Source organism: Trichechus manatus, unplaced genomic scaffold (assembly GCF_000243295.1).
Source record: "Trichechus manatus latirostris isolate Lorelei unplaced genomic scaffold, TriManLat1.0 scaffold00059, whole genome shotgun sequence".
In the NCBI taxonomy this organism is placed as follows: domain Eukaryota; kingdom Metazoa; phylum Chordata; class Mammalia; order Sirenia; family Trichechidae; genus Trichechus; species Trichechus manatus.
Genome location: NW_004443995.1, coordinates 15,111,556 through 15,132,924, shown reverse-complemented (window position 1 = coordinate 15,132,924; position 21,369 = coordinate 15,111,556). Strand labels below are relative to the sequence as shown.

Below are 21,369 nucleotides of genomic sequence, written 5' to 3'. Positions count from 1 at the left end.
CTGTCCTTATTTTTGTATATAATGTTTGTATTCTATTCTGAGACAGAATACAGACTCACTTCCATGAATTATTTTATGCCATTACTTAGAATTTGACAGCTAAGCTGTTATTACCCTTTAGGTTTCAAAAAAAAAAAAAAAATTAAAAGAGTTAGAGAAATGCTTTTAGTCAAGACATTATTTGCTACATATTCATTTTCAGTATATCGATGAGCAAAATTAATTTAATAAATCAATTTGGTCTTCAGAAAATTTTATTGAGTTTTTGTATTTGAGTTAACAGAAATAACTTAGTTATAAGCCTCAGTGAATCTGTGTAGGCCTTTAAAATGACCACCTATTTTATCATTTGGTGGTAATTATAACATAGTTGATTACAATTTATACATATATGGACAAAGTCTAGAAGGGAACCTGGAAAAATGAAAAATTTTCTTTAGAATGTGGGATGAAATACAACTAAAATATTTACCTACTATGTTTAAATGATTTCCTAAAATATAATTAAAATTAACAAATAGTAATTCTTTTGCTCACTTTATAAACTTCTGAAAAATGTTTCAGTCTTGACATTAAGAACTGAGAACTCTGTGGTATGTACTAGTATAATAATTATCTACTGTAATAATGAGGTAAGTAAGTAAAGACCACTTATAAATACAGCTAATAAAAATATTTAATTTTATTTAATTTGGCAAATGAAATTATTTGTTAAATTAAGCTAAATTTTTAAGGTAATTGTTTAATTTTCTCAGAGCAGAGTTTGAGTCTAAAGATGAAATTATTGTTTTAGGTTTTTTTTATTTCTGTACTGAGCATAAATTATTTTAAAAGATTTGAATTTTTTTGGTATTGGATTTTAGCACAACTTTTTTGTTTTTAATATTTTATGTGTAATTGTATAACTGATGCTTCAATATTAAAGAATAGGAATGTTTTTACATCTAAGATTAAATCTCCATATTTAAGGATAAAGTTAATGAAAAAATGAATTAATGAATAATGAGAAGTGTAAATCAAGGAACTGTTTCCCATTACTTGTTCTTGTTTTCATTTGGTTTACAGTCATAAAATATTTACTTAAATTAAGAAATATGATATTGTAGTAGAGCTTTAGACTTGGGGGCGGCAGTCATGAATCATTATTTGATTTACTTTTGGCAATATTATTTAGCTGTTTGACCTCAGGCGAATCATGTAACCTCCATGAGCCTTGTTTCACATGTGAAATGAGGTCATTGAACTAGCTGGTCTTAGGTGTATCTGACTATAGAGTATAGATACGGGGAGAGGATTATTTATTTTCCAACGTTCTGTACACTAAAATCTCTCTCTGCCTCTCTTCCATACAGTCAAGCCAGCACCTTTAGAAATAAAACCTTTGCCAGAATGGGAAGAATTACAAGCTCCAGTTAGATCTCCCATCACTAGGAGTTTTGCTCGAGAGTAAGTCTTTGTTTAAAATACGTAGTTTGTTTGAATAACTTGAATATCTAGAATTGTCCATTGTTATGGAAAATATCTGGAACAGTAGTTTTCAAAGGATGGTCTGGGGAGCATTGCTTTTCAGGGTTCCATGAAGTCGAAAGTATTTTCGTTAAGATACCAAGATGTTATTTGCATGTTCCATTCTCAGTCTCTCACAAGTGTACAGTGGAGTTTTCCAGAGACTACGTAAGTGTGATGACGTCTCCATTGTGATGGCTAATAGGATGTGTACTTGCTTTTATGTTTCACAAATTTCTATTTTAATTTCTAATATGGTAAATATCAATAGATATATAGCCAATATAAACAAAAGTTCCTTGGGGTTCTCAGTCATTTTTAAGAGTATAAACGGTTTGTGAGACCATAAATTTTTGAGAACCGCTGATCTAGGAAACATGGTGGTTTCTTGTATGTGTTGTGGGGATGGGGGAGGTAAGTTAAAAATTTGGAAAGCAAGATTATTTGATACAATTTTATTTAAGTATATGTAGGGAAATTAGATTGATACATGAAGTTGCAAACATGTTTTGAATATGTGTGTAAGTGTTCACATTTTATGTATACATGCAGCTAGTTTTAGAAAAAAACAGGATTCTTAAATCTTCTTTTATTTGTAACTTCTACTTATCCCCAAGTCACTAGTCATACTTTTTGCTTGTTTGTTTTACACAAGATCAATTGATGTCAAGAATGTGCTTTTGTAATATAGCTGTAAATATCAGTTATGCATTTGAATGTGTACAACAAGTTGTGTTACAATAAATAGTTGTAAGCATAAATGAGTTTTTTTGGAAAGAATGTTAACTGTCACGCATATTTTTATTTTGGAAGCGATGTAGAAATTTTCATCAAGGTTTATGTTTGTAATGATAATTTCTGGTAATTAGCTCCTCTAGGTTTCCCATGTCCCCACGACCAGATTCTGTGCATAGCACAACTTCAAGCAGTGACTCACACGACAGTGAAGAGAATTATGTTCCCATGAACCCGAACCTGTCCAGTGAAGACCCTGTACGTAAAGTCTTCATCTTCACTTCTCTCTTCCTGAGCAGCTCTGTTAAAGCATTCAAGCTAGATCCTATCTTCTAGTCTATAAGTCTTACCCTTACATCTTTCTTTATGTATTTAAGGAAAAAGGATAAAAGGCAATTTTTTTAAATGCTTTTTAAAAATAGCATTGTAAAGTCTAAAACCAATAAAGGGTCAAATTATAATATCTTTAAACTAGATGTAAATTAGTTAAATATCATAAAAGTTTTCCAGTTACATTTCTTTCAAGATGTACTTGATCTTTGATACTATTTGAGAAAATACTCTACTGGAAGCACTTTATAATGCAACTCTTCAGCCCTGTGTCATGGCACGCTTATGATGAACTAGTCTTATACAGAAGGTCTTTGGATAATCCTTTGATAATACACCCTTAGATAAGGCTTAAAAATTAAAGAAGACCTAGTTAGAAACATAATTTGTTTCAGGGTTGGCTGTATTACCACGAGTATTTTAGTAATAGTCGGAAACATTAGTAATAGTAGGAAACATCTTCTCCAGAAATAAGGTGTTGCCAGAAAACACTTCAGATGTTTAACAGTACAAACCAATTTTATTTTTTTTATTATTTTGCTTTTGCTTTTCTTTTAATCAGCTCTAATGCTTGCCCTGTTTGTTAGCAGATAAGTGTTTATCAGTTAGGATTAAGTTCAGCTGTAACAGAAAATAAATAACAGTAACTTAAGACAGAAGTTTCTTTCTTTCTCTTGTAAAAGTCCCTTTCTTTCTCTTGTAAAAGTCCAGAGAGAGTGACTATCCAGGGTTGTTGTGGCAGCTTTGTTATACAAAGTCCTCTGAGATTCCCGCTTCTTGCAACTCTCCAATCTGCCATCCCCTTGGGTATGGCCCGCATGGTCATAATACAAAAGAATGCGCCAGCCTGCAGATTCACTTTCCAAGCTGCAGAATGGAGGGAAGGGAGAAGCAGTGGCACAGGGTGCAGCTTAACTGCCTCATAGAAAAGGTTCCCAGAAGCTGCCTTAGATAGACCATTGATCAGAACTTAGTCTGTGTGACCACACTTAGACGCAAAAGGGACTGAGAAATAAATAGTCTTTGTTCTGAGGGGCAGTAGGCCCAGCCAAAAATCCCATTCACATGAAAGAGGGGAGAGCAGGTACTGAGGGACAACCAGGCAGTATCTGCCAGAATAAACAAATACCTAATGTCAAAATTTGGAATGAGTAGCATTTTAGTGGCTTTCATTAAAACAATTCTATTTGGAGATTCAAATAAAACTCAGTTCTATCAATGAATTTGTTTTTCATCTTTCATAGACTCTAGGCAAACACAGGTTCCTCACAACTATATGTTGTCAGGGAACAAAAACAAAATTAAGTGATATGAAAAGCTTGAATAATGTAATTTAAAATATATCAGCATTGAATTAGAATACAACCAACTGTATCTATAATGTTGTCATTGATTTTCCAAGGCAGGGCAATTTTTATTAACTGATTTTTGCTTTTGGTGTTTTATTATTTTTATTAACTTTTTTTTTCTTCATTATAGTGAGTGGACTCTAGTAAGAGTCTATGTAAATCCTAAATACTGTGTCAGAGAAGTTGTTGTCACCAATTTTCATCTTTAGGTAGTTGAATGAACTTTTCTCTTACTACAAAAATAATCACGGTATTTTCTGAGATACTACAGAGTCTATCCTTTTGTCAGCAATAGTAAATACCATGAAAATCTTGGGGAGAACATGTAATAGGAAAGTTTGAAAGTGTGATTTGTCATGGATAAGTGTTTAGGTGAAGGGAAAAGACTAAAAGGAAAAACATCACAACCAGAAAGTCTGAGGAAATAAAAATAAAATTTTCACAAAAAAGCCAGAGAGGTACTTGTTGTTGTTGTGTGCCATTGAGTTGATTCCGACTCATAGTGACCCTGTATGACAGAGTAGAACTGCCCCGTAGGGTTTCCTTGACTGTGATCTTTATGAGAGCAGATCTCCAGGTCTTTTCTCCCGTGGAGCTGATGATGGGTTCAAACTGCCGACCTTTGGGTTAGCAGCCAAACTCTTAACCCCTGCGCCACCAGGGCTCCATTAGTGGGATCTGAATAACCATGATCTGATGAATTTCTGAAGTACTTAAGTACTGGGTTTTAGAAATAAGCAAAAATGACCCAGGTGAAAATATCCACCTACTATGCACATGCGAAAATTCCACTGTGCCACTCCTATCTCCGCGTGCTGCCAGCTACAGAGACTCATCATAGCCCACACAACTCTTTCTTAGCAAAGAATATGATGGTTATAGCAATATTTCCTAAACTTCTTTAATTTAGGGACTTAACGTATTGATGGAATACAGTGGAAGTTAACATCGTCTGGTAGGTGGTTGGATTGATGAAGTCAGTTAAAAAAATAAGCCTTAGAGAAGTTAAGATCTGATCAAATCTGATTTATACATGCAATGAATATTAAATTCTATAAATTAAAATTTTGAGGCATGGTACATTTCCTAGACTAGTGATTATGGAGTAGGTACTGTATTGTGGAAGAGTGGGTTGATGATGCTTCTTGTTCATTTGTACAAAGGTCAGAAGTCATGCATTCATCAGGTGAACTTTAATCAGTTCCCTGAAGTCCAAGTGATGGTGCACCACTGCCAAAGACGTAAATACTGTTGTATAATAACAAAAACATGTTCAATAATTTTACGTAGTTTTTTTAGAATTTCAGCAAACATAGCACTAGTGTTTTTTGTTTTTTGTTTTATTCACAGAATACTTATTAGAGCTCCTAGAATCTTACAATTTCTGTAAACTCTTGGGAAAACACTGGGTGAAAGGCTAGAACACAGAGACAAGCTGTTCCCATTTGAGATGAGATCAAGCGCCAACAGACTTCATTGTAGACACACAAAATTTAACAGTACTTAAAGATGAAAAAATTTCCGATTCCAGTAATAATTAGACATCAAGCAGCTTAACTAGAAATACTTGGAAATTCTTTATGAACAATTTATTGGGATTAAGTGCATAGGCTGCATGAAGTCCTGACTTCCTTTTTTTAACTTTGTAACGCTATGAATACTTCTAAGCATTTCCAGACAGGGAAATGCAGGGGTCGGTTTTCATTGTGTACAGAATTTTACTTGAACACATACACACATACATGATTGCATGACTTTTTATATAAGAACAAGATATGGAGTCATTTGGAGAAAAAAATTCTTGATGATTTCAGTTTCTTCATTTTTTTAAAATTAGGTCAAAGAGAAAGAGAGGTGAATGGAATTTGTACTGATTGAGCACCAAATTTGCTTACATTTTTTGTGTCCTGCATAGTCTCATCAATGTATTTTTTAAATGTTCTAATAGCAGTAGTTGAATATGGTTTTTAAAATCTGTTCCTCCAAATAGTGCCATAATTCATTTGGCAGGTGGTTTACTTCCTAAGAGTAGTTGGGTCCTTGAAATCCAGGCTGTATCCCACTCACAGAGCCGTGTCTTCCCGGAGGAAGGAGCATCTTTATCTAATTCACAAAGGGTTTCATATGGGCTGGCAGCAACCCTGCCACCAAATAAGGGAATAGACTCAGTCTTTTTCTAGCAAATGGCTTTTCCCAAAACACAGCTTACCCTGTTTAACTGAAGCAAAAAGAAGTGGAGTAGCAATATAACAGAACCAGATTCAACACAGTTTTTAAATTAATTTTTTTAATTTATTAACCTCATTGTGATTTTCTTCAAAAGTATCTGAGATGCTATGTGAACAATAAAATCAACATGATAAGAGGGCACAAGGATGAGACTCCCTAAGAGTATAATGTGTTGCCTATAAGGAATCAGGAACATTTCTAGATGGGGCTAAAAGCAGCAAGGCATGACAAGTCATTTGTTGGAGCCCATTTAGAAGACTGTCTTAGAGTAGAGGGTGTTTGTAGGTTCGTAAATCCATGTCATCCTTTCATTTTTATTTGGCTTTGGTCTTCAAGTTCCTGTTAGCTTATTTCTCAGTTTTCCACCTCAAGCATGTTTGTTCTTGTTGTTTATTGCTGTCCTCTGTCTTCCTTTTTTCTTGATCTCCTTTTTTAGAGGGGTCCTTTGTTTTTAAATGTACTTTAGATGAAGGTTTACAGAGCAAACTAGTTTCTCATTAAACAATTAATACACATATTGTTTTGTGTCATTGGTTGCCAACCCCATGACATGTCAACACTCTCCCTCCTCTTCTCAACCTTGGGTACCCAATCACCAGCTTTCCTGTCCCCTCCTGCCTTCTCGTCCTTGCCCCGGGTTGATGGGCCCATTTAGTCTCGTTTTGTTTCATGGGCCTGTCTAATCTTTGGCTGAAGGGTGAACCTCAGGAGTGACTTCATTACTGAGCTATAAGGGTGTCCAGGACTATAGAGGAGTCTTCCTATTGTACATTATCTATTAGGAGGGAGAGGGTCAGGCTAAGAGAAGACAGGAAATGAAGTGGTAGAAATTCCAGATGGTTGAAACAAAATAGGCTTTGCCAGTAGTCATTGTTCATAACTTTTATTTCACATACTGCTTGTAAACTGATTTTAGCGTTTAAATGAAATATAAAAGGTTCTTACTAAATTTAATTCAGTAACAAGGAGTATATGGCATGGATCTTGTAGTTAAGAATATAATTGAGTATAGATGTAATATTTAATATTTAATAATGTTCAGGTTGAGCTGTCACAACTAACTGTAGCTTGATGTCCCAATCTTATTTCGAACCAAGCTTTTGAAACTACATTTAGCTTGCTCTAAGAAAAGTTTTAATCAGTTTTTTTTTTTAATATTATTTCCCCCCAGTCCTACAAGGTTATTTAATTTTCTAGTCAGACATTTGTTCAAGTTATGTCCTCCTGAACATAAACATTTAAGCTTTAGTAGATGGCCTACAAGATGAGCAGCTTATCTCATGAATGTTCGACAATTGATTTTTCGGTATTATTTCAGAATCTTTTTGGCAGTAATAGTCTCGATGGAGGGAGCAGCCCTATGGTAAAACCCAAAGGAGACAAACAAGTGGAATACCTAGATTTAGATTTAGATTCTGGAAAATCCACACCACCACGTAAGGTAAGTGAACCTCATTCTGTAAGTACAATTAGCTCACATTTTAAGTCTGAAATATTATATCTTAGTTATGTTTAGTTTAAATTTAGTAGTCTGTGATTTAATGCTATTTGATAAATCACAAGTAACAAAGCTATGAAGACTGATAAATTTATTTTTTCCTTTCTAATGGTATGGAAGTTAAATACTTTCTACTTTTGTAATGATTACCATTGAAATGCTTACTCGACAAATTCTGAACTCTGTATGTGTGTGTGTGTATGTGTGTGTGTGTATTATACTATGTATGCCATAACTTTAATATCTGCCGAAACCACAGCCCCCGGATGCTCTGTTAACCCAGAACTGAAACCATTCTCGAAGGCCACTCTTCAAAGGTTAGACAGGACTATAAAACAAAAAATACATACGTGAGGAACGTGCTTCTTAGTTTAATCAGGTATACAAGACCAAACGGGCAGCTCCTGTCCGAAAGCAGGATGAGAAGGCAGTAAGGGACAGGAACTGGTCGAATGGACACAGGGAACCCAGAGTGGCAAGGGGGAGTGTGCAGTCACATTGTGGGGATGGCAACTAATGTCACATAACAATACGTGTATAAATTTTTGAATGAGAAATTAAACGAGCTGTAAACTTTCACATAAAGCACAATTAAAAAAAAAACTTTAATATATGAATCTTGGGGATCTGAATCTCTGTTTATAGATTCTACTAACTCACATTCTTAGTGGCTTATTTCCTTGTGTAGTTTATAAATGTTTATTGTGTATTCATTTTGCTGAACATATCTCTGGAAATCCTGAGGACCTCACTTTTCTCCAAAAAGGATTTGCATTCTTCTTCTAGGAACCAGGAGGTGCTACCACCCTAGGACCACTTCAGCCCCCTTCAGGGGTCCTAATCTTAACAGGAAGTTCTCCAGGTTCAGCATGCCCTCCTACCCAGGGTGCCGAGGCTTCGTCTCTTGATTGCATTGCTGAGATGGACATTTATCCTAAAGACAGCCCTGCCTTTACCATTTAGAAACTTAACTGCTTCTGCTGTGTCCCTGACTTTCTAGTGAGTTACCTCTAACTCACTAAACAAATATCCTTGGGTATTTCCCTTGCTCTCCAGTGAGTCCAAACCAGACGAAAAACCAGGTGCATTGCAGTCGAGCCAATTCCAGCTCATAGCGACCCTATAGGACAGAGTGGGAACCCCTAAGTGGGTTTTCAAGGCTGTAAGTCTTTATGGAAGGCAGACTGTCACATCTTTCCCCTGCAGGGTGGCTAGTGGATTCAAACTGCCTACCTTTCAGTTAGCTGCTGAGCACTTTAACCACTGCACTACCGTGGCTCCTTCTAGTGAGTCCAGCAATGCTTTAATAATTATATTTGTTGGCTAAAATCTAGCTGTCTTTTAGGAGGAAGAGGACGCATCAGGCTATGTAGTTTTAAACAACATTTCTAAGCTCTGAAAGTAAATGCTGATAAATGTTCTCAGAGCTTGAAAAGTCAAACTTACCCTAAAGCCTAGAGGGAGAAGCAAGCTGTATATTTTAATTAAGATGAACTGGTTGTATGCTGTCCCTATTTTATATGAATTTCATCTGAGATGAGAGCATTAATTTGAATTCTGATATGTAAATAATTTTAAATTTAAGGAAAAATATTGTAGAGTTAGAGACAACATTGTTAAATTGAGGTAATGTTACTTTTTGTGTGACCCAATAGAATTTCGAGATCATTTGCAGTTTGTGTGCGTGTTTGTATGTCTGTGTTTTAAGACTGGTTTTGACTCAGAAGCATTCCTTTATATGTGAGACTTTATATATATATATTTTTTCTTTGCTTTTTAGCAAAAGAACAGTGGTTCAGGCAGCAGTGTAGCAGATGAGAGGGTGGATTATGTTGTGGTTGACCAGCAGAAGACCCTGGCACTAAAGAGCACCCGGGAAGCCTGGACTGATGGGAGACAGTCCACAGAATCTGAAACACCCACCAAGAGTGTGAAATGAAAATGCTCTGTTGCCGTGTTTGAACAAATGAGAACTGAATTGTAAAGATAAATCCCGAGAGCAGAACCATAGTCACAGCAGTGTTTGACTGAAGATAACTTGACTCTTCTACTTTAGGAGATCCTCAGATGAGTAGGGTTGAAGTCAAAGGACCTTTCAGACATAATCAAGTGATTTAGACCCTAAATGGTGCTTTGTGGTATCAGAACAATTCAAAACATGTAAATAATGTGGGAAAATAGTATTGTTCAGCTCCCAGACACCACTTGTTCCACAGTTAACATACTTGTAGTATTACTGTATTTATGCACTTTTTCATTTAAAACATTGGTTTGGGTATTCCCAAATGTACCTTAACGTAATTCCTTTGGGAGTTCTTGTTTTTCCTCACACTACTCTATATAACAATACTAAGTTAATTAAGCTACTTTTAGATTTGGAAGTTGCTGTTTAAACTACAATTTAACAACGTTAAAATGAGAAGTGGATTCACAATTTAACTGTCTACCTGAAACTTCAGGTGGTAACCATTAGCTTAAAATAGAGAGTATAGTTGGGCTCATCATTCATTGCCTTCCAAACTGCTGATGATGAGGTATGTACTGGTTTCAGGACCTCGCTCTCTGACTCATGTACATTTAGTTGTTAATGGTGGAATTTTATTGTATTTTGTTAATTACAGTGTTTGGGTTCATTGGGTGAAGATTCTGCCGGGTGGGATCTTGCACTCTTTAAAGACTGAATAATAAAAATTATCAAGTAAGCCTGCAGATCACTGATGGCATGCAGTGACGATGTGCTCTCACACTTGTTAACGCGTATTAAACTTTACATTATTTACAAAAGGTAGATTATATAACTAATCAGGTACGTACCAGGCACTGATGTGCTAATACACTGATCAGGTTTAGACAATGAGCGTTAGTTTTGTTTTTGTTAGTCCTAATATTGGTTTCCAGGTTGGAATTAATGGAACAGTTGACATTCACTGTTAGTTATAGCAACATACTGTGATTTTTAATTAGACAGTAATTCAGACTTATTACTCTAAGAATGAAAATTCTATCTTTTGACACCATAGTGCCCTTTGTATGAATTTTTTTTTCTTTTTTTTCCTTTTTTTACTTAATATCCTTCTTGGCCTTATATTTAAATCCCTATGCAATTAAAATTTTATATCTGCATTTAAAAAAAATAGATGTTGTATAAGTGATTCTCATATGTAGCACCTGTTGGCTTTTCTAGTAAAAGAATTAAAGATTTTGTACTGTGATTCATATTCACTGCCCCAATTCAAGAATTGTTGGAGTCTTGCAATAATGTGAAATCTTACAGTCATGGACCCCTTCCAACCCGATTTCCAAAACCACCGTAGGAATCTTATAATTCTATCCCACCTGTAACATGGTCCTATGACGTGGATATCAAGACCACAAATTACGGTGAGGCTACAATTTGTATTCATCGTCTCGCCTTTGCAGTGTAATTTAGGAAGCAGGTATAATTGTTTGTTTTTTAAACTAAGTTGTATACAATCTCTTATGTGTTGATTTAAGACTTACTAACAGTTCTGGAGGGGATGCAAAGGTAAGAGTGCGCAGAGCTGAAGCGTGCCCTCCGTTCTGACCTCCAGTTGTTGCCTGAGTACACGGATGTGCCCTGATTCCTGGCCTGTTGGCCATAGTACTGTGCCTAATCAATGTAATGGTGTATTTCCCCAGTCCACACACTAAAAATGTTCATAACAAGATGAATTGTAGACCAGTAATATTTGATGCTTTTAAACGTTTCACTTATTTTTAAACAAAAACTAAAACTCAGAAGTGAATTTTGAGGTGGATTTTTAAATAAAAAAGACTGTTTGAGTTTGGTGTGTATAAGCTGTTTTATAATAAAACCATGAAATCTGAAATCATTAAAATGTGCCTAAACTGTCAAAACGCACAACACATTTGATGTGTGAAGACACTAAATTGTATTACCTGGAGCATGAACATATTTTGAGATTTAAAACCCAACAATAAATATATGAATAATTAAAAAATAAAAATCATGGTTGAAAGCTGTATATTGAAAGAGACTAAAACAATTGTGAATATTTTTAGTGTAATTTCTCCTTAATTTTTTACAAGTTACTTTTTTATGAAGAGCTGCAACACTCCGATTTGTAGAAATTGTCTCATTATACAACATAATTCAGGAATTGAAGAGTATTAGAAAGGTGGTTTCTTTTAGAAAACTAAATCACATTAAATATTGTATTATTAAACGGCAGTTTCTTATACAGCATTATTTTCCAAACTTTTTTTTAGCAGTAGAATCTTCTTTTAATAAAATTTTATGTGTAACCTGAGTACATAAAGCCTGCAAAGTCCATTTTATCAGTATGTATGAATTTTGAGTTCACATTTATAATGTTTACTTAATCCATTACTAAGAATATTAAGATTTCTCAATAACATAAAAGTGAAATTGGGATTATAGTTGATGAAACCTCAGCAGCCAGTTTACTTCTGTACCTTGTTTTATTTCCATGGTTTCAAGGAAAGTCTGATTGGCACAAATATAAGTTAGTGCAGATAGTAACAGGTTTTAAACACACATCTCAGGAGAGTCTTTATATAAAGATAGCTGCAGTTGTACACCAAGGCCTATACAAAAACAAGTTATCCTGGTGGTAGTGGGAGTTATCACCAGGAGTCTCCAGTATGGTGAAATGTTGTTGTTAGGTTCCGTCAATTCTGACTCACAGCGACCCTATAATAAGGGTATGTAAATCATTAAATATGCATTAAGTTTTTAAAAGATACACTTATAAAAGCAAAATTAGATCAAATCCTTTTAATACCCCTAACTCACCTCCAAGAAGCTAGGTTTCAAGCAGGGTTCTCTTGAAAACCACTGGTTAATCAAGTGACAGTTACGAAGTCCCAGATTAGAAGTTTTTTTTTTTTTTTTTGCTTTTCTCCCCCCACATGTTTGATGTTCTCTATGTTTTTATTCCTTAATTTGAAAAACTAAACTTGTATGAAGGTTTGAATACCAAAGCACATTTCTGCTTTCAGAAATCAAAATTCGGACTTGAAGAACTTAAGCTATTTTAACCCATGGAAGGTATCACAGAAGTAAGCTGTAAAAGATGTTTTTATCTATACTCTAGTTTATAAATTTATATCTTTGTTTTTCTTAATACCATATTATCTACTGTGAGCATTTTAGAGAATCCCATTAAGGTACTATGAGTATATATATAGATATAAATATACAAATATTTATATCTACGTGCATATATAACATTTAATCGTAGACTAAATTTGATATAGAAATACTGTTGTATATTTAAGTCATAATTTGTTCTGGACTCGATATTTAATTAGTGGGGGGGGTCACAATGTTCATAAATGTATTTAAACTGGAAATTGAATACCAGTGTTTGTTTTTCTTTTTTACTAGTGAGATGTTGTCTGCTTCCCCCCTTCAGGGAAAACAGTGTTTTTATATTAAAATGTTAACTACTTTATGCCTGTACATTACACCAGACACTGATCGCAGTTCTTGGGTGTTCCCAAACACATTTAGTGCCTGTTGATTTTGGCCTCTTGAAGGTATTGGTATTTGTATTTTGAATGAATACAAAGCCTTTAGACTTTCAGAAACAAAGTGGGCTGATCCTTCCTATCTTGTCTGGGTCAGTCTAGTAGATCTGCTCTCCATTGTCAGATATGCTATCAGGCCAGTGACAGAGACTGTACATATGTCTAAGTGGTTACACAGAGACTTATGTCCTAACGTAACAATTACTGTCAATAATGTCTAATATATGTAAATTTGTATATAATTTTGAAAATGACAGCTAGGAGGTGAAAAACCATGAGGTAAATGAATGTTGTAGACGTCATAGAGTTGATATGATGAGAAATCAGTAGTCATGGTTTTTGAGATAATTGTTTTTAGCCCGTCTGAATGTGTCTATATATCACTACAGTTTGAAATAACTTAGTCTTCTAGTCCATACAGTTGTCTTTCATTAAGTTCAGCGTAGTTTCTAACATGAGTTGTAACAAACTAATTAGACATGGGATAAGTGTAGCTTCTGCTTCCTTTACATAATTACACATAACGATTTTGTGTGCCTTCTTGTAAGCTAAATCCATGGTTGATAATTATCCCAAATTCCAACAGCAAAATCTTATGTATAAATGTATTTCTCCTCTCTTGCACAAGTTCTTTTGTAAAGATCCAGTTGTAGATGTTTTCTGCTACCAAATAAAACTTTTCAAACAGTTTGGCTTCCAGAGCTTAAGTAGACCATTTGGATACCGAGATTGTCTAGTAGTGAGAACATATAAATTTATATTTTCAACCCTTCCTTAGAGTTTTTCTGGACCAAAAACCTAATTCTGTCATTAACTGTACTTTCCAGTCCTATTTCTATAGGGTCACTTGTTTTCCGCAACAAAAGTCTTACTAAATCATGCTGTCACATGACAGTTGTGCTCTAACTAGGAGACTGTTGTTATATGCATATGCCCATGTTGTTCCTCTGCTAGCCAGTACTACCCTGTGTCGGGGGGTAAAATGACAAATAAGGGCCTGTGTGCAATGTTTTCCATCAGAAAATATGCTTTCTACATAAAACATGACCTAGGAAATGACCCTATTTATTAACTGGGCTTTTTCATTTCAATGAGAATTTTCGAACATCTCCAGTATTTCATAAAACCTCAAGAATTGCCCTAAGTCAGTCTTTTGGCACACTCAGCCCAGCATTTTGCAACTCTTTCATTGAATCGTATTTGGGAAGTTTAAGGAGGCTGAGGTTATCTTCTTCGAAGTCATTGTCCCCTTACCTGTCTTTCTGTCACCTTGTAAATGGTGAAATTTGTGGGCATTTGCATAAAACTTCTTTGTGGAGAAAACACACAAACTACCTTCTCTGATACAGAACCACTTTAAATTGCAGTTTTGTTAGTGTATTCATGAATAACTATTTCACAGAATTTTGTCAATTCTGTGGATGTGCGCTGTTGCACACTGAACAGCTGTGTTAGTGATGGGAGGCATTTTGCTGTTGTGATTGGGTAACAGTCCCCTTTAGTTGCCCTATTTTAATGTTACACAAAACTATTTTTTTAATAAAATGAAAACCTGTCTTAGTCATCTAGTGCTGCTATAACAGAAATACCACAAGTGGATAGCTTCAACAAAGAGATTTATTCTCTCACAGTCTAGTAGGCTACAAGTCCAAATTCAGGGGATCAGTTCCAGGAGAAAGATTTCCCTCTTGGCTCTAGAGGAAGGTGCTTGTGATGCATCAGTCTTCCGTTGGTCTGGGAGCTTCTCTGCACAGGAACCTCGGGTCCAAAGAACGCACTCTGCTCCCGGCACTGCTTTCTTGGTAGTATGAGGTTCCTATGTGTCTCTGTTCGCGTCTCTCTTTTATATCTCAAAAGAGATTGGCTTAAGACACTATCCCACCTTGTATACCTCATCAGTATAACTGCCGCTAATCCATCTTATTAGCTCATAGTGATTGAATTTACAACACATATGAAATCACATCAGATTACAAAATGGTACGATACTGGGAATCATGACCCAGCCAAGTTGAGATATTTCTGGGGGACACAATTCAATCCATGACAACACCTATAGAAAATTAATTTTTCAAATGTGCTTATAAACTTCATTAGAATTTTATTACTCGTGGTTATTGTTGATGATTAAAGCTAGGCTCAGTTGAGTTTCTAATTTTGTGGTCTATGTGGTGCAGAACCGGACATGTCGATTCTGACTCATGGTGACCTCATGTGAACAGAATATGCTGTTGTGTGCCGTCGAGTAGATCACAACTCGGAGCGACCCTATAGAACAAAGTAGAACTGCCCGATAGGGTTTCCTAGGCTGAATCTTTACAGGAGCAGATCGACAGATCTTTTCTCCCACAGAGGGGCTGGTGGATTCTAACCACCTGACCTTTCGGTTAGCAGCCAGCACTTAACCATTGCACCACCAGGACTCCTTGTGCAGAGTATTGTGGTATAGAAAATAAATCCAAAAACCCACATTCTGAGATGTGGTATTAATTAATTAATTTGAATGTCTTTTATATATACCAAACAATGTTTTTAAAGTTTAATTTGCAATTGTATGGGCAGTGTTTACTCCAACAATAATTGCATTTCTAAAATTAAAGTCTTGATGTGTTTCTGAAGCTGTTTTCTGGCAGGGAAGTATATTGCCACTTCTGTTGACCATAACTTTTTGTGTTCCAGGAGCCATTAAATTGGCATCTCCACTGGGAAAAACAGTATGCTGAGAGGAACAGAAATACTGGATTTTGTTGAGTGGGGCATCAGGATCCTAGTAAAAACAGAATTTCATTTGCAACACTTGGGTTGTAGTCTTAACACTGTCACATGCTATGACCTTAATACATTCATTTAGCAATCCCTGCTTAGATTTTCCTTTTGTATGTAAAATATATTACCTTATATGCCTCTAAAATACTTTCTGGTCAACTTCATAAAAAACAATAAATTTGAAAGTTGCTTATTTCAATCCTCAGACAAAGCAGTAACTTTGGAATTCAGACTGAGGAGAAGAAAGATTTTGATTCTAATGGATGGTGACCTATTAAAAATTAAGTCATTTAACTAGAGTGGCTGCTACATGTGTAGTACTATGCTATCTGCTGTGAGGAATACTAAAGAAATCTATTACATCATCTTTGTCTTAGAAATTAATACAAGTGAGATAATAAACGATGTTACTGTGTGCCATAGAGTGAATTCCTACTCATAGCAACCCTACAGGACAGAGTAGAACTGCCCCATAGGGTTTCCTAGGCTGTAATCTTTATGACAGCATATCGCCAGGTCTTTTCTCCCTTGGAGCCACTGGTGGGTTGGAACCGCCGACCTTCCTGTTGATAGCTTCCTGTTAAGACCTTCCTGTTAGCTTAACCACTGTGCCACTGGAGTTCCTCATAATAAATGATAAAGGGCAGTAAATAACATACTTTTGTGGTACCAACTATGAGCTACTGAAGAAAAGACTGTCAAAGTGTTGTAGTCAAGAAAGGCTTCCTGGAGATGGAGAATGAGCTTAACTGAAGGATTAGTAAGATTAGTGCGATGGAAGAAAAAGGAGCCCTGGTGGCGTAGTGATTAAGCACTTGGCTGCTAACCAAAGGTCAGCGGTTCGAACCCATCAACCATTCTGTGGGAGAAAGATGTGGCAGTCTGCTTCTGTAAAGATTACAGCCCTGGAAACCATATGGGGCAGTTCTACTCTGTCCTATATGGTCACTATGAGTCAGAATCGATTCGACAGCAATGGGTATGGAAGAAAAGGAGACATCCCAGAAGAGAAAAATCGGAACAAAGGGTTTTGGGACTCTGTTTTGGGAGCAGAGACAAGGTATAAAAAAGACAGGAAAAGATGAGGCAGAATAAGGAGAATTGTGTACTGGCTGGAGGGTCATGAAGATTGTATTATCTCAGGCTATGTAAGAAACCAAAACGTAGTGGCTTAGAACAATAATGAAAACCAGTTGCCATCAAGTGGATTCCGATTTGTGGTGACTGTGTGCAGAGTAGAACTATGCTCCATAGGGTTTTCAATGACTGATTTTTCAAAAGTAGAGCGAGAGTGCTAGGACCTTTCTTCCAAGGCACTTCTGGGTAGAATCAAACCGCCAGTCTTTCAGTTAGCTGCCGACTGCATTAACCATTTGCACCGTAATAGGCATCTATCCTTTCTCAGTTCCCTGGTCAGTGATTTGGAAGCATACTGGCTGGGCAATTCTAGCTCAGTCTCCCTTGAGACCGATCAAATCAGCTCAGACTACAGTCATCTGAGGCTGGAGGATCTGTTTCAAAGGTGGTTCACTCACATAGTTGGCAAGTTAGTGCTGCCTTTAGGGGGTGGCAGGGGGAGGCCTCTGTTCTCTCCACGTGGGCTTCTTCACAGGCTGCTCAGTATCTTCATGGCATGGCAGCTAGCTTTCCCCAGAGCTAGTGGGACAAGAGACCAAGCGGAAGCTGCAATGCACTTTATGACCTAGCCTTGGAAGTCACAAACTGTAATCTGCTGTGCTCTATGGGTCATACATCCACTTTGCAGAAGGAGACTGACATGGGCAAAAATTCTAGGATGTAAGGACCACTGGGAGCCATCTTAAAACCAGAACCAAACCAGTTGCTTTCGAGTCAGTTCTAACTCATGGCAACCCCACGTGTGCAGGGGAGAACTGTGCTCCATAGGGTTTTTTAGGCTGTGATCTTTTGGGGCACCCTCGGTGGGCTTGAACCGTCAACCTTTCAGTTAATAGTTAAGCACTTAACCGATTGTGCCAACCGGAGGAGCCATCTTAGAAGCTGGCTACCACAAAGGCTGAGTTGAGTGTCAAGAGATAAGGCCAAGAATGGAGGGTCCTGAGAACCAAATGGAACTCAAGTGCATTGAGAATTAAGGGCTTTAAAGTGTCAGAACAACAATCCAAATCATGGTAAGAGTAGGCTACTGAAAGTCAGGAGATGGTTCTAAGCCTGGGTCTATGAGTTTAGCAGTGTGTCCTTATCAATTACAAAGGTTTCAACAGTTATTAAGACACTGCTGTATATATATATTCTCATTTAATCTTCATAATAATACTGTGAGGTAAGTACTGTTCTTTCTCCAACATTCAAGTTCCATTTTAAACAACTCTAGGAGGATTTCCCTCAACTCCCCCACCCAGGGGTGTAATTTCTTCCTCTGAAAGTCACATAATTGACAACTTTTTTCACATATTTCTCATATTTGGCCTTTGTAATGGTTATGTTTCTATCTTTCCAGCTGTATGCATTTTAGAGTAAGAACTATGTCTTATCCATCATTTATCAGTCACATTCCTAGCAGGAAAAGGTGGCACCCTCAGAGGGATAACTGAAGTGAGTTGAATGAAAGGCCTATTTCATATCTGGAGTAGGGTTAAGGGAACAAACAAGGGATGGTTAAGCACCTGGTGACTAGCAACAGCGGAGTCCCTGGTTGATGCAAATGGTTCTCAGCTGCTAACTGAAAAGTTGGAGGTTTGAGTCCACCCAGAGACACTTCAGGAGAAAGACCTCACAATCTACTTCTGTAAAATTAGCTATTGAAAACCTATGGAGCACAGTTCTACTCTGACATACATGGCGTCACCATGAGTCAGAGTCGACTCGATGGCAACTGGTTTTTTTGACTAGCAACGGTAAGAAGTCATTACCATTTCTAGGCCTAAAGGGACAAATGGAGGGAGCCGTTGCTGATACTCAACAACAGATGTATCTGGTGGAGAAAGTCTACCAATAGACACTTTGGCCTTAGGTAGAAAGACACAAACACTGCTAAACTCAGACTAGCAGGGAAGAGTCGGGAGAGTAAATACTCCCACCTCTCCCACTCAGGAGATGTAACACATAGAGACCAGCTTTGCAGGGCACATGGCAAAACAGAGAAGGGCAGAGGGCAGATCAGGCAGGGCAAACAGAAAATCCTGCACGATCTTCAGATTTATCAGTGTCAAACCAATAATTCAGTTGACAGACTCTTAATGGTTATCATCAAGGAAATAAAGGATCTATGAAACATTGCTTGCTGAATAGCTGATCCAGTCTCTTTCTAGGGTGCCCTCCTGTACTTCAGAATCTGGAAGAACAAAAAGTGCATTTCCCAGACTTCCATGCAGCTAGGGTTCTGCATGTCATGGACTTTGGACCAGTCAGATTCACTTAAACAGTTCATCAGGGACAGAGGCAGAACTCTGTGAGACATCAACTTTGTTAAATCTAGCAATTAGCATGAACCAGATAAAGCAATGGATTCCTCATTCTTGGTCCGCAGCTCAGGTGGTGTATTACTGAAGCCAACAGCTGTGGTGGTAGCTTTCCAATATCCCGATCATGCCCTGTGTGGTCCTGGATTCAACCATTGACACAGTAGCTTCTTGACCCCTGATTCTTGATTGTTCCCATAAATGGCTACATACGTATGTACATACAATTTGATCAATCTTCAATTATTGGATACGTTCTAACTCCTTGGAGATGAATCTTTGTGCACATCTTTGATTAGTTCCTTAGGGTCAACTTCCTTGAAGTGTAATTGCTAGGTTGAAAGTTAAATACAATTCAAAGGCTTTAAAACTGTATTGATAAACTGATCTTTACAAGAATTGTACCAACTTATGTTCCTGTTGCTAGTATATGATAGTGTTCCATTCCCCACACCTGTAGCAATAATTGGATATTATCATTTAGTATTTTTAAATATTTGAAGGAATATTATGCAGTTGTTAAGCATGACAATTCAGATGCTTAACACCTGGGAAAATACTTGTGACATTAGAGAATGTACAAAGTAGAATACAACTGCACATTCAGGCAAAAACAGGGAAATAACAGGGTTTTTGGGCATTTTTCCTCTTTCTCCCCAAATTTTCTTTAACAGTTTTACAATGTGAGAGTAGAAAAAGGATGTTTCAGAAGACGTGAGTCTTGGCCCCTGTGTCAGTTCCCAGTTGCAGTTAACTTAAACCACTCTAAGCATTGAAAACAGGAAGGAACTTAATGCAGAGAATTAAGAGTTTACAGTCACTGAAAGATGTGAAGGCCTTTTAGGAACTTGGTGCCTCTTAAGCAAAAACTCCCCCTTTCATCTCCCACCTACCCCTGGTAACCACTATTAAACTTTGGCCTCTATGAATTTGCCTAATCCAGATATTTCATATAAGTAGGATCATACAATATTTGTCTTATTGTGTCTGACTTATTTTACTCAGTGTAATGTTTTCAAGGTTCATACATGTCGTGGCATGTATCAGGACTTTATTTCTCTTTATGGTTGAATAATATTCCATTGTACGTATATACCTCATTTTGTTTACTCATTCATCTATGGTGGACATGTGGGTTGTTTCCACCCTTTGGCTATGGTGAATAGTGCTGCAGTGAACAAAGGTGTACAAGTATCTGCTTTCAAGTCCTTGGGGGATATAGCTAGAAGTGGAATTGCCGGATCATATGGTTGTTGTTTGGTGCAGTCTTATTGGTTCCAACTCATAGAGACCTTATGCACAACAGAACGAAACACTGCCCGGTCCTGCACCATCTTCACAATTGTTGCTCCGCTTGAGCCCATTGTTGCAGCCACTGTGTCAATCCATCTTGTTGAGGGTCTTCCTCTTTTTCACTGACCCTCTACTTTACCAAGCATGATGTCCTTCCCCAGGGACTGATCCTTCCTGACAACATGTCCAAAGTATATGAGATGTAGTCTTGCCATCACTGCTTCTAAGGAACATTCTGGTTGTACTTCTTCCAAGACAGATTTGTTCGTTCTTTTGGCAGTCCGTGGTATATTCAATATTCTTGGCCAACACCACAATTCGAAGGCATCAATTCTTCTTCGGTCTTCCTTATTTATTGTCCAGCTTTTGCATGCATAAGAGGTGATCGAAAACACCATGGCTTGGGTCAGGCATACCTTAGTCCTCAAGGTGACATCTTTGCTTTTTAATACTTTAAAGAGATCTTCTGCAGCCGACTTGGCCAATGCAATACATCTTTTGATTTCTTGACTGCTGCTTCCAGGGTGTTGATTGTGGATCCAAGTAAAATGAAATTTCTTGACAACTTTAATATTTTCTCCTTTTATCATATGTTGCTTATTGGTCCAGTTGTGAGGATTTTTGTTTTCTTTATGCTGAGGTGCAATCCATACTGAAGGCTGTGGTCTTTGATCTTCATCAGTAAGTG

General features: G+C 36.9%; 1 protein-coding gene across 2 annotated transcripts in view; it reads left to right on the top strand.

The window, feature by feature from the left end:
• GAB1 (GRB2 associated binding protein 1) overlaps positions 1-12,512 on the top strand; it is a 150,587-nt gene extending 138,075 nt beyond the window's left edge. For both annotated transcript variants that reach the window (XM_004378857.2, XM_004378858.2), the window contains 4 exons: positions 1,353-1,446; positions 2,376-2,499; positions 7,468-7,590; positions 9,428-12,512. In XM_004378857.2, coding sequence (XP_004378914.1) covers positions 1,353-1,446; positions 2,376-2,499; positions 7,468-7,590; positions 9,428-9,586 — 500 coding nt within the window. In that variant the 3' untranslated portion in view covers positions 9,587-12,512. The remainder of the gene's footprint in view (positions 1-1,352; positions 1,447-2,375; positions 2,500-7,467; positions 7,591-9,427) is intronic.
• Positions 12,513-21,369: the final 8,857 nt, after the last annotated feature.